Source organism: Pavona decussata, unplaced genomic scaffold (genome assembly GCF_977016875.1).
Source record: "Pavona decussata unplaced genomic scaffold, jaPavDecu1.1 SCAFFOLD_156, whole genome shotgun sequence".
NCBI classification, from domain to species: domain Eukaryota; kingdom Metazoa; phylum Cnidaria; class Anthozoa; order Scleractinia; family Agariciidae; genus Pavona; species Pavona decussata.
The window spans coordinates 1,391,873-1,405,703 of record NW_028145568.1 but is presented as its reverse complement, the minus strand read 5'-3'; the positions used below and the strand labels follow the sequence as shown (position 1 = coordinate 1,405,703).

At 40.7% G+C, this 13,831-nt stretch overlaps 2 protein-coding genes and 1 pseudogene across 5 annotated transcripts in view; 2 read left to right on the top strand and 1 right to left on the bottom strand.

Annotated features, from left to right (window-relative positions):
- Window positions 1-1,266, bottom strand: part of LOC146465176 (protein Red-like) — a 31,955-nt gene extending 30,689 nt beyond the window's left edge. For both annotated transcript variants that reach the window (XM_085128863.1, XM_085128862.1), the window contains exons 1-3: window positions 1,202-1,266; window positions 1,027-1,096; window positions 38-187 (exon numbers count right to left, since the gene is read on the bottom strand). In XM_085128863.1, coding sequence (XP_084984989.1) covers window positions 38-187; window positions 1,027-1,096; window positions 1,202-1,214 — 233 coding nt within the window. In that variant the 5' untranslated portion in view covers window positions 1,215-1,266. The remainder of the gene's footprint in view (window positions 1-37; window positions 188-1,026; window positions 1,097-1,201) is intronic.
- Window positions 1,267-1,318: 52 nt separating this feature from the next.
- On the top strand, window positions 1,319-6,562 carry LOC146465175 (EF-hand calcium-binding domain-containing protein 11-like; annotated as a pseudogene). Its single transcript, XR_014868346.1, has 2 exons — window positions 1,319-1,462; window positions 4,182-6,562. The product of XR_014868346.1 is annotated as an EF-hand calcium-binding domain-containing protein 11-like (transcript).
- Window positions 6,563-13,065: 6,503 nt separating this feature from the next.
- The window catches only part of LOC146465171 (protein KIBRA-like), a 91,190-nt gene continuing 90,424 nt past the window's right edge, over window positions 13,066-13,831 (top strand). For both annotated transcript variants that reach the window (XR_014868343.1, XM_085128859.1), the window contains exon 1: window positions 13,066-13,522. Coding sequence is in view for 1 of the 2 variants with exons in the window: in XM_085128859.1 (XP_084984985.1) it covers window positions 13,362-13,522 (161 nt within the window). In the remaining variant the exon portion in view is untranslated. The remainder of the gene's footprint in view (window positions 13,523-13,831) is intronic.

Below are 13,831 nucleotides of genomic sequence, written 5' to 3'. Positions count from 1 at the left end.
AAAAGATATCTCAAGTTCTTTTGTACTCCTTCCTCACCTGCTGGTGCGATGAGAAAGGATGCTGCTGGGAGTGCTCTTACTGCTGCTGTGACTTGATGACTTCGCAGAAGGAGGAGCAACAGATGGTGCACCTGCCCGTGGGGTCATCAAAAGTTTTCTGAAATCTTCATTTGTCAGCGCTGACAATCTAAAAGATTAATAAAAATATGATCCAATTCTTAGTTATTCTAGTTCCTGTATTAATAAAATGCTCTACTCAGTACCTATGCTAAATGAAGATTCACTAGATGAAACTTCACCGTGATTATAAGAAGTTGTCAGCAGCAATTTCTGTTAAGCAAAACAGTTTGGGATACCATCTGGAAAGCCTATAGTTAATAAGCCCCCGGCTTCTATATAGGCTTCCTAGCCTTTAACACATTTAATATTGTAAATAGTTAATTATGAACATTGTAATAGTAAGAATATTGTGTGTCGTCTATAATGTATTTATGTTGTATTTTTTGGTTTATGGCAAAATAAACGAATTGGAATTGAATTGGAATGAATAAAACTTTAAGCGAACCTTAGCTTTTAACATACTTTTTCTAAGGAAAGGGAAAATCGCAAACAAGCCTGAATCTTGGGTGAGTCTGTCTATTGAATTTCAACTTTTGATCGAATACGTATGAAATCGTAGAAGTGTGACTTGTTCAAGCCAACCTAAGACAGTAGTCTATCAAGACTTTACACACTTTTATTCCAAAATGACAATTTGAAGCGTATATCACATTTAACCTTTGGCCACCTCAGGTAAGAGACCATTCACTTCTACAGTCAACTCTCAACAGCTGTCTCAATCTGTGTTAAACTTATGTTAGATCCGTGATCCTCAGAAAATATAATGGATTGAAATGAAATCCATGGACTAGGACGTTCCGGTGATACTGTTCGTTTTACAGTATTTTACTGGAATGATAAATGAGACTTGCTTTCTCTTTTCAGCTTTGGGTCAAACGTAAAATAGAGTGTAGAGATTCCACTTACCCACTTCCATGATGTCCGCCATGATGTCCTGACGATGGAGGGGCCAAGGGATTTGAAAATACTTCCACACCTGCAAAAAAAAACCGGTTAACGGTTAAGAGAACTCTCTTTTAAGTATCTACCGAGTAGTAGCTGTTGCTAAAGGACTTTCGTTGGAAGAAAACAAGCGCTTCACCTTCCGACGGCATCGCTGCGACTTTTGTTGTACCAAGCAAGATGCAGGTTGGAGAGAGACTGGGTTAAAAAAATGCGTAAGGCTTGGTCACACAAACAAATCCAATATGGCGGGAGAAGTTGAACTGCAATTCAAGGTATATTGGTTTTTAGTTCACCATTGTTACATCTACCTGACAAATTCAGTCTTTTAGGCCTGGCCTGGCCTAACCCCAGCCTGCAAAGATCACACACCTCATGACTCCGTTATTTCTTACTGTAGGTTTGTAGGCTATACTGCAGGTTAGTCAGCTCAGCTCAGAGCACAAAATAAATAGACCCTATGCAAAAAATGGTTGACATTTTTAATATTCTTTTGTTTGCATTCAAATTAGCCCTACTAACCTCGCTCTCCTGTTAAAAAATCAAAAGAATATTTTACCTTGAATGATTGAATGCAGACAAAAGAATATTAAAATGTCAGCCATATAAACAATAGCCTCCATTTGGCGCGAAAATATGCTAAGATATTTGTCCGCGGACATAATCTGTTCCGAGAAGCGAACAGTTTTCCGAGAGCGAAGCTCGAGGAAAACTCTGAGCTTCGAGGAGCAGATAATGTCCAAGGACAAATATCTGAGCATATTTTTAAAGCCAAATGGAGGCTATTGTTGTTATTCTCCTTCAAATATTTTTTCGCAACATATAGCAACGAGCTTGAGTATTTGAACATTTCATTTAAGAACAGTTTACCGTCAAAAACGTTTAGAGCGTATGTTGTTTTCTGATGCTGCTTAATCGACCAGCAGGTTTATCTCTCCTTCTGTCACAAAAGCAAACCGTTCCCCCATCTTGACATTAATTTTAATAATTGTAAACAAGACACGCCTTGAAGTTTTTGAAATTGGGGAATATCACTTGGGGAATATCATAAAACTGGGGTATATTCGGTCTCGTGAGGCGTTTAGATCAATCGCGCGCTAGTGAAAATATTTGATGGATTATAATTTTGCATACACTAGGGTCTATATGGTTTGTGAAGAGCTACCAGCAGCTGCTGCTATATTCAATCAGGACCTGATGGATGCCTTGGGTTGCTCACTTGTGTGTAGATCATAGTCTTTATATATGGGATGATAAAGTTTTGAACCCGGCCAGTAAATCAAATGTCAATTGCTATGTTCCCTCCCTCATCAATTAAGTTGCAGGGCTATGCACTGAGTGAAATACATTGTACCTAAGGGCCTGGGATGAGTACTCCTCAGAATTTTTGATAAAGGTATGCCACCTGGCCTTCCGAACCCTTACAAGTATTTCAGACCAAACTTTGTAAGTTTTCAATTGAATACCCATTTTCATACCCAGCCTCTAAAATCCAATCGTATTTTCAGATGTAATGGATCAGAGAACAAACTCTGTAGTGTATGTTGGAAGTGCTAAAGTGAACCCAAGAAATTCATACTGAACGTTAGCCTTAATAAGGAAATGAGAGACCACATGAGGCAAAGAAAAAACTTTTAACCTTGGTGGGAATTGAAACCCATGACCTCAGGGGTTACAAATGAATGTTGTGCTGTTCGACAGCTTGTGGCACAGCATTCATTTGTCAGACCAAAATGGATTGCAATCCATATCTCTTATATATATTATATAAGGCAGTAAAAACCTCTCCCCTTCCCCAAGGGGAATGTGGAAGATATGAAATTCCATTTTTCACCCTGTTCATCTCTTTGTTTCTGGTATCCTTCCTCCACCCCAAGCCTTTTTACCCCAATGTGACTTCTTATTCTAGGTAGTCTAGATTGCTTCACCCCAGAGGAGACCCACCTTTCTTTCATTCAGCCTTGGCCAATCATTGGCCTTCCTCATTTGACTTGATCTGGAGTCAAATGCATGGCCTCTTTCATGATCCCTTTACAATCAACTCCCCCCCTCCCTCTCTCGGGACCACGAGTTGGTGTCCATAATAGTGAGAGTCAGCAATAGCGGGAATTTATTTCAGTCAAATTTCTGTAATTTATTTTTGCCGGGGATTTAGCTGTTGTCTGTATTATTGGGGTGTCTGTAATGGCGAGGTGTCCACAAGGCAAGAGTTGACTGTAGAACGATTCCTCATCTCCTTCTAACAATGTCAACCACACTGTTGTTGAGTTTCATGTGGGGTTTGGGGGGAACATGGCCTGAATTTCCCACTCGCACCTTTTATTCCCAGTTGTCATTCATTGCCCCTTCTATGATAGCCAACTTCCCTTTGCACACTCACTTAAGCACAGATATTTTGACATGGATATGATTTTATTACTTTCTGTTGCAAATAGCTTAGACTTTTTCAAGAACAAAGCTTGGGGACAACTGTGAGCTTTGAGGGACAGGTTATGTCCAAAGGCAATATTTTAGTGTGAAATATTGGATGTACAGCGAGGAATGGCTATTCCGTGCAAGCTGTGTTGGACGTCTTCGAACAAGAGATGTTAAAAAAACTTGATGCACTCATTGCTGCAGAGAAAATCAAGATTCTTTGAAGATGTGAACTTAGTGTTTAGTTGTATGTGTTGTAAGTTAGTAACAATCGAAAGCGAACATTAAAACGCCAATTTAGTGTATGACCGTGAGATCTCTTGCATATTAATGAGGTGTCAAAACGCTTGTACCTGCGTATAGGCCACAACCCTAATTTTGGTCCCATTTTTCTGGGAAAAAAGTGCGGCCTATCCGCGGGTAAATACGGTAGTTGCAACATACTGGGTCTGATCTTATGATACATTTTGACCAATTCAGACAATTCAAAATATTTATGGATATGATATGCAATTTTTACCTTGTTTCTTCCACTTTCTACCCTCTTAAAGACATTGCCTTTTAATTTGTTCACCCCTCCCCCAACCCCTCACTCCTCTCTCAGCACCTAACCACCAAAGTTTCATGGAAAAATCAGTAAAAACCCCTTAACTCTAGAAATTGGGTAGAATATTTCACGCCAATCTCATTCCTTTGTTCTTTAGGATCTGAAAGAAACTAATCGTGCTTTGTCAGAGAGAGATGCAGAATAACATGCATCAGCTGCCGCATTTCAAGTCTCCAAGACAAATAACAGATGAAAAAATGTGCCAAATTGCTGAGACTTTCCACAACGCAGATGAAGGAAAGAAAGGTTTCTTGACAAGTGAAGATATTAAAGTTGCATTTGTCTCCCTTTTTGGTTACAAGCCATCAAAAAGTGAAGTTGAACAACTTCTGAGCAAGAAGACCCAGGATGTAACAGTCAGTGTACAGTCACCAGGCAACCAACCACTGACCAAAAGGTGTGCAGAAGCCACCAGGCGTCTCCCCCAAGTTGGGATGACCCTACAACATTTTACAGAAGTTGCAAAAATTAAGATTTTGGCTGAGGATACTGATGATTAGATTCGGCAGATGTTTCTTGCGTTTGACACCACGTGTCAAGGTTTTATTACATTGGACATTGCTAAAAAGATATTCCTCCAAGTTGCTCCATTTTTGGATTCAGTTACTGTGGAGAAGTTGTTTCGAGAAGCGGACACGGATCGAGATGGAAGAGTGAGTTACAGAGATTTTGAATTCATAATGAAATACAGCATGGATAATGAATTATAAAAAAAATCTTAGGTATAAAAATAGACATTAAGTTGCGTACACTTGCAAAGACTCGAAAATGTTCAACTTGGTGTTTGTGTAAAGGGACTGTCTCAGCAGGGCGACTTTCCAAATTTGTGTTAAGAAATACCGAGTGCAGTGTAAAAACAGCCACCACATGCAGTGCGGTATAGGGTATAGGGTATAAAGAGAAGTGATTAGCTTCATCTGCTCTCCAAGCGATCAGGAGGCCATCTACAGTGGAACCTCGATTTAATGAAGAGCAAAAGGACTAGGGAAATTGGTTCGTTATATCGAGGTTCTGTTCCATACATTTTAAAAGACCAGGGGCCCGTTTGTCAAAAGTCCCGGTAACTTACCTGGCCCGATAAGTATATTTTAAATGTTTTTCCGCCGATTACACAGTGATTACAGACATGGTACTTGGCCAATGTTTTCATAGAATTATAAGATTTTAAAATTTAGTATTCAAAGCTAACAAAAATTGACTTCTGGTAAGAAACATTTATCACCAAAGACACTTATCGGGCCCGGAAGTTCCCTGGACTTTCGAGAAACGGGCCCCAGTCACGAGAATATCGGTTGGTTAAATCGAGGTTCCACTGTAACTCTAAAATTTTAAAGACATCCTATTCACAGGTTGTGCCTGAGAGCCATTCGAGGGAGTTTTCCAGAAATGTAAAGAGGGTTGGTTTCTTGTCACTGTAAAGAAATTCGACTGCTGACGTTTCGAACTTAACCCTTTGTCAGAGCGAATCAAATCGTAACGCTCGAAATGTCAACACTCGAATCTCTTTATGATGACCAATTTACCTTTAGTTATCAGCTCTGTTGATAAACCAAACATTCGTTGCAGAAAGGTAGTTGAGAGGTGGCTGAAATCTTTTAGCCCAGACTGGTTTCTCAGCATTGTACAGTCAACTTTCGCCTTGCGGACACCTCGCTATTATGGACACCCCGATAATACGGACAGCAGCTAAATCCCTGACAAAAAGATATTACAGAAATTTGACTAAAATAAATTGCCGCTATTACGGACTCTCGCTTCTAAGGACACTAACTCGCGGTCCCGAGGGTGCCCGCAATAAAGGGAGTTGACTGCACTCATGACTGAGGCCAGGAATAAGCTAGTCTGACCTGGCCGGTGGAACTCCAGTAAAGCCTCTGGCTTGCAGAACACCCAATTTATTGTACGTTGCATTGTCACTGGTTCTACATTTTTGTGGCTAGTAAAACTGGTTACGATATTTTTTTCAACTTTCTGTTGCGTCAATTCAGTCTCGCTGAATGTATTAAAGATATTTGCGTCCTTTCTTGGTAGATCTTTGTCCAGACAAATAATCATGGTTCCAAGCTTATGTTTCAAGTTCGTTTTGTGTACATTTAACATATTTTCGTCTATTGAGAAGGGATATTATTTACGTTCAGAAAGAGTTTGCGTGCTTTTCAAATCGCCCTGGACTTGTTTTACTGTGTCGCCATGTGGCACTACCACACATCGGCGCACGATTAAACTTTTTTTTTTCGGTTAAAGTTACATAAAGTAATCATTTCATTCTCTTAGTATATTCTAATCCCTTATTTCTTTTAGTGTCTCTTTAATATATTGTATATCTTCTTCTTGTCTTACTCTGCCCGCTTCGATTAGCTTCGCTACACGTGGTCCAGTGTATTTAGTAAAAGAAGTTGCATTTCTCTGTATTTATACATTTAATGTAGTTATAAATTTAATGTACACTTAATGATGAAATAAACATTTTGTTAGTTACTTTGTTGCTGGTTCACGGAGACGGTGGTGTGGGGGCGACGTGACTCCTTTTGTATGAGAACAACTTGGCCACTTGTCTGTTCCTATATTTCAATTAACCTGGTACCCTGTGAACTTTCTCAATTTTTCCCGTTTCTCATGTCTGTTTAAGTTGAACCCTCACTATCCCTCTTCCTCGTGGTCCCCCAAGCGCTTGTGTGCTTTGTTCACACACCGAGAAAAACTTTTCGAGCTCGACTTTTAGGCAATTTGCATCTACTATGTAGGAAAGTCAACTATACGTAAATTCCTTTGACGGTTTTGACTTTTTTTTACACGTTTTCTGGGTCCTATTTTATTTCTAATTTAACTTCCAGGCTCGATTTATAACCAACTCGGCTCTATGCTCCTCGTTGGCTGTTGTCTCATATCCAACAGGTGCGAGTAGTATAATTGTTTTATTAATTTAACAACAATCAGATATGAACTTGCTGATTTCGCTTTACAAGAACAACCAGAATACAATGGTATAATGGGTCCTATACCAAGGCCGCTAAGCCAATCAAATGTCTGGAATTATTGCATTATACAACGATAAAGATTTGAATAATACAAGATATGATTATTTTCCGTAAGAGTTCAGTACTTTCTGGAACGTAGAGGATCTAAAGGGGATCGTTTTCTCCGTGGTTGTCTGTCAGTGATTGGTCGTACAGTCTGTAGGCCTCGTTTCCACGCATTCCAATAGAGGGGAGAAAAAACTGAGGTAACACGTGATTAAAAAAATGGAGAGGGGAAAAAAGATGGAAGATTTCTGTAGTTTCGTTAAGGGTGCACTTTGCCCCTTTTTCACCTCCACAGATCGAGCACGTCTTGAACAGGCTCTCTTCAAAGCTTTTGTTTTGAGTATATCGAAGGTTTATATTCACTCGTTAGACATGTACGTGTAGTACAGTATCGTTTGCCAGGTGCACGGTTGCTTTCCTGTTGACTAACACCCCTTTTAGCCCCAAATGCTCTTTGGCCATTCAAGTCCCTTTCTTTTGGTGACATTGTTTTCCTTAAATTGAGGTTTTTTTGCTCCGTCAACAATGGGAGTAAGCTATGTTCGAGTATTAGTTGGACTTCGAATTGCCTGACTTCCAGTTACGTCAGCTCGCGGTTGGACTTCGACACGTCAGTTCGAGTTGGACTTCAGTCGAGTTAAATTTGGACTTTAAATAACCTTGAAGAGTTCCTAGGACTCTCTCTGTCTTTCATCTAAGTCAATCTGTTTCGGATCACGTGGTCTTTTTTTTCTCGGCTACGTCACCGAAACGAACTGATCGTGAAGTCCCGTAAGAAAGCCGTACAAAGACTAGGCAAAAGAAGACTGACATCAACAGCGGCGAAACAGATATGGACAACACAAGGGTGGAAATGTTTCATACAATAGTGCCCCCCCCCCCCCAAAAAAAAAAAATGATAGTTTTACAATAACTGTCAAAATTACCTCGCGCTGATTGGCTCGTAGCGATCGTCTAAGTGTACAGACGTCAGATGTGACACGCGCGCTTTCTTCAACGGAGAAGAAAGCTAATTCTGCTCGTACTTTTTCAATGTTATTGTAAACCACGAATCGACGGCAGTTTTCTATAGTCTATAGTATACTCTTAAAAAACCATAAAATGTTCCAACACTTGATAGTGTGGCTGGTGGTTCCATTTCAGTTTTGGCCATTTTATGACGTCATTTTATGATCTGTAAGAGTATAGACCATAAAAACTGTCGTCATAAAATGTTCAAAACTCAAGTGGGTCCACGAGCCGCAGGCGAATGGTTTCACTGCTAATATTCGGAGGGGGCTTATGATGTAAGTGTAGTTTGCTTTGATTTATTTTGTATTTGAGGGCAATTCCTGTGTATAAGTTCTCTGGGGTTTTATTATGTAGTCTTTTCTTGCGTTTCGAATTTGGGGGGGCTTATATTCGGAATTTTACGGTATTATTATACCACTCCAAAGTCCACCACGAACTGGTAATATAAATCAATATCCAGCTCTGGCGAAGTCCAACTCGAACTCGAATTCAAACTCGATGTTTCAGGATTCCCGTCAACAATCTATTTGAAATTTATTTCTCTGGGGCCTTACATGGTTTTGATGCTCCAAGGCTGGATCTCGTCAGTTACTCGTGTACGGCACTGGGAGATAAAAGAGGTTAAGCTCAGTATCTGGCACTCCATGAGAAGATTGTTATTTTTGAGTTGGATGGATAGAAAATTATGAATTCCTCTGAGGCTATCTTTATTATCAAGCAAGTGATTCTACGATCATTTTTCACACAGCGTCCCTCGTAGGGTTGTTGTTTTCTTCTCATCTAATCACTTACAAGAAATGACCTTTGAGCCCTGAAACATCAATCACGCGTCTTCAGTTTCTCCCCCCAAAAAAACAAACAAAAACAAAACCAAGTGCTTTGCGAAATGGTATACTTCATAATTATAGATTTAAATGTTATGAATTATAATTACTTTGCTCGAGTCTTTGTCATTTTGTTTCCTTTGTTCCAAGTTGACTAACGATTTGTGAGCTTTAGAGATCACCTTAAACGAGTACAACCTTTCTCGTGAGCGGTTCAAGGATCTCGTCTCACTTCGTTCTTGTCAACTTGTTTTCCTCGGGTTCTCATCCCCACCCCCTCCCCCCAATCTCCCGGAAGGGGTACTCAACAAAGTCCAAACCTTTACCCTTTTTTACAGAAAAGGTAAAGTTCCCTTTCTTATTGACCTTCCATAGAAATGGTATTCCTTTCGGATAATCGCATACCTACCGTAGACACACTGCATCGTCTCTCTTTTCGATGGGTCTGTTCCAGTTATTTTGAAATGTCCTTTTAAATACCTATGTCACTTTTCGTTATTCTTTTCTATCCGGAAACTTCAGCTCGTGCAACCCCTACCGTTTTATATGCCTTTAGCCTAGCTAATAAAAGTACCCCTTTCGGACGCAGCCTCCCCATGCAGTCCATTAACAGGGAGTAACCCCCAAACCACACATGCCCTTCGTAAACGCACGTTCTTTTACGCGAAGAGGGCTTCTCGATCAAGCGGTGTTCCTTTCAATTTGACGTCATCTCGGCAGTTCAGTTTCTTTACCAGTTTTCCTCTCCTTCCTAAAAAAAACAACGTTAATAACTATTCTGGTTAGTCTTTTCACTTCAACTGACACACTATCACTATCAGCCGATAATTGTCCGGTTGATTTACCCAAATATCTATCGAGGCACTAAAAGCTCATGTAACAACCATCAACAAAGAGAAACGTTGTGTAAGATTATGTTTGCGAGATCAAATGCCTTGTCTGGCAAATGTTCTTCATCTTATTTCAGAGCTCGCTGTTTAAATCAATTTCTTGTTGTTAGTGATATCATACTCTCTAGGTTTTCCAGTCTTTCTCTATCCCATCGTTGTCATTTTTTCACCGTTTCCGTATGTTGCTTCATTCTGACCCAATTCCGTGTCAGTTCTTCTGCTAGCTATTTTCAACAGGGAAGTGCTCTCTTCACGGGTTTTTCCCAGATGAACGTCCAAAGCTTATGCTCTTTCTGACAAACGCACTTCCTCAAAATTCTATTCATACTTTTTGTTTACGAGCTTCCTCTACAAGTGGGCGTTACCTGCCATCCGGCTTTCCGTCTCTCTCGCTGAGAATTCTTTATATTACCTTACATACTCAATTCGTTTCATTTCAGCCGGATTCTAACACGGTTCATCTTTTAAAGATCTATTTTCAGTTTTGTTCCAAAACGTCCCAGTTGGTCCCGGGGTTAATTCATTTGATCTTTTTCTGGCCACTGAACACCTCAAACTTAACGGTTTCTTCAAAGTTTTCAGCAGTTAATAGCTAGTTGCTTTTTAAAACGGTGTGCAATTCCATTCAGTCGTGATGCTTGCTCGTCCCTACAGATATTCCTATTACTAGTCAGATTACTGTTACTCGGTTTATCCAAAGCAGAATCATTGAAGACCTCTTTCCGAAACTGCCATGCAATATGATCGAGCGTGTATAACCCTTTCTCTGTGTCCATCCCGCAATCGGTCCCAAGTGATATATGTAGAAGGAAGAGTTAAAGAGGAACTCAGTGAATGATATAGAATTGAGATGAATATTCCATGATAGGAGAAATGTTGTCACCGTTTTCCTGAAAACGTTACTTACAGAAAAAATTAACAAAACAAGAACAAAACCATATTTAACAAGCATGTCTGCGGTTGCCACTTTCAAATACTCTGCTGAAAGCAGTCGTTGCAACAAGAATCATACAGGGTTAATGCCCTAAGTTGGACTGACAGCCCTTGGGGAAAGAAAGCGGTGCGGGGCATTGGGTGGGCATTGAGCTACGAGGCCATCAACCACAGGCCGGCTGAGAACCGTGGAATCCGAAACTAGCAACAGATCGAGAGAGGTACCAGGTACTACGGAATCTGAAACTTTCTAAATGATAAACTGAGAACTTCTCCGACCTTTAAAAAATTTGTAACACGCATCAGAAAGATCACCTTTGACGTATGTAACTGCTCTCTATGCAACTGTTAGACTGTCGTTGATATTTTCCATTTTAGTGGCACTATTTGTAAAAATAATGTCGTATCATCATGTAAATAGCCTTTTAATTTTAATTAATTTGTTTGTTAATTTTTTTTTTTTTTTTTTGTTTATTTGTTAGTTATTCTAAACTCGACTTATCAGCTACTTAAGACTAATAAGCTCCAGGTCCTCGAGTAAAAATATAGTTATGTAGTTATGTAGGTGGAAGAAGACTGGCGGTTGTGGCCTTATGCCCTGCCGGGGACGGACGAGGCCTGATGAGTGAGAGAGTGAGCGACGAGCACGCATCATCTTCCGTTTTCAGTTCTGAATTGGCTCATTACAAGATGTAAATTCCTGGGAATAAAAAGAGGCTACTCGCAGTCTAGGTTTACGGAAAACGGCCAAGCCTGGCAAGTTGAGGTTTCTAGCGCTTCTCGTTTACCCCGGCCACGACGCAATGTTTAATCTCTCTTTTAAAAAGAAGGGCGTTTTCTTTGGTACTAACGCCTGAAACGTGGCACAATGACCCATGACTGGTTCCTTTTGAAAATTAATCCCCCTGATCTCTCGGCCACAGTTATTGCACAACACCGCAAAAACATAACAATTAGCTCAATAAATATTCTCCTCACACACCTGTGCTTAGCTGTTAGGTCAGAAATGAACGTCATATTTTAGCCATTGTGCACACCATGGAGAAAAATTCAAAATTACATCAATTTGGAAAATACTTATGTGACGCAAGAACACACATGAAAAGAACTGATGTAAAGCTTTCATATTTGTCAAGAAATCATCTCGTTCTCTAACTGAGTTTATTTGAGCTGCCTTTAAAAGTTAGGATACCACCATCACACTAGTATACGGAGCTCGCGGTTTGACAGAACACGTGTTTTGGAACTCCAACTCGGGTAAAACGCGCTGTGGCCACGTTTAGTAGACTTCCAGTAGCACATCCTTCGGTTTGTTCTGTAGGGGCAGTAACCTTCACGCGCGCCGGAAATTGCTAAGTGCCACGTTGCTACTCGCGCGCAATTGCCCGTAACCGCGCGCGTTTGTGTTTGGCATGTTTTGACGAAGTATTAAAGGAATTATACAGGAATACATGATGACCTCAATTTGACCCTGAAATGAATTAAGAAACGAAGGAATTTGGCTAGCAGGACATGTAACTATTTATCATATTTCCTGTGGCTATCCGCCTCAGCTTGTCCTTATGTAAAAAGACAGTTTCTTCCTTTCTATGTGAAAGTTTAAAGATTCCGAGCTGCATGCCCTCTAAACAACAGAGAAAGATTTTCATGACTCTACCCACAGATACATGTTTGAAACGATCGGAACGTGCGGGATTAACTTTGATGTTCCTTTTAGGGAATTTTCTTTATCTCTTTTGAAGCGCAGGGCCAAAGTGTACCTCTTAAGCTCCACAATGTCCAATAGGCCAATATTGCGTGTCTCTGTCTCGAGACTGAGAACCAGCAAAAATAAAATTCCAGGGAAGCTTTGCATTTCCCTGTAGGAAAGAAGTGCAATTCAAGTGCAAGGTTTTGTCACGTAGCGTTCGAAAACGAATGAAAACAAATGGAAAGTATAATCTGTTTTTGTACGATCAACAACGAGAGCTGCGGGCTAAGAATAAATCGCATTGCCGAGGCGTATTTTATTGCAGATTTGACGCGAGATAAAGGCGCGCTATCGCGCGATATTCGATGGTTGGTCACAAGAGTTTGTTCCGGGCTAACTTGTCATCGCGCGATGAATTGCACGCGCGGAATTTAGCAGCTGTCAAGTGCCAGGACAATGGCTCGCAATCCTTTCAGCCAATCAACCATGTCTCCGAACAATGACCACACAACAGGGGCGGAGATCTACACAGTCAAGGTATCTGAAAGATTTGAACCGCAATACACCATACCGCGCGCTATTATGGAAGCCGGGCCCTTATTGGTTTATTTGCTCAAACAATGCACATATCAAACACTGCGATCTGCAGGGAAATAAATTGTCCAAATAACTACACTTAGTGTAAAATTAGAAGCTTCGCATATGACCGAAATCCAAATCCCGAGGTTTTCTGCGGGCTTGTCCGAGGATTTGTAGCGTCTTTGCGGTACACCACTCTCAACGCACAGACAACCAATTATGGAACAGTGCAAATGAAACGGACATGGCCGCGAAATTGACAAATTCAAATTGAGAAGAAACCGCTGTAGTGTGCTATGACTATGGACCAAACATGGACGCGAGTGAATGAGTAAGGGCGCTAAGTGTGGCTACAGCGCCATGCCAAAGAAGAAAACATGCGAAGTCCCGCTTCCTCTGGGTTGGGAAGAGGCGAAGGACATCGATGGCCGAGTTTATTACATCGACCACAACACGAAAAAGACTTCTTGGGTCGATCCGAGAGACCGGTGAGTGAAGTCGTGTGGGGGTAGTGAAGCGTAGCAACTACGGTGAGGTAACCCCGATGTTCAATTATCATTTGCCCAGAACTCAAGCGGCCATTTGCTTTATTTTGAAAGTAGAACTATCATTCGGGAAATCTTACGGCTACTGAATGAAGCGAATGGTCGCTTCCCTGTGCTTGAAGGGCTTATGACATCGCAAGGCTGTGTGTATTAATCCTTGTGAGTTATCCACAAGTATTAATGCTATTTTTATGGAATTTACACATTTCTGGCGATTAAACGAGTTAAGCGGGGATAGATAGAGCTTGTAAG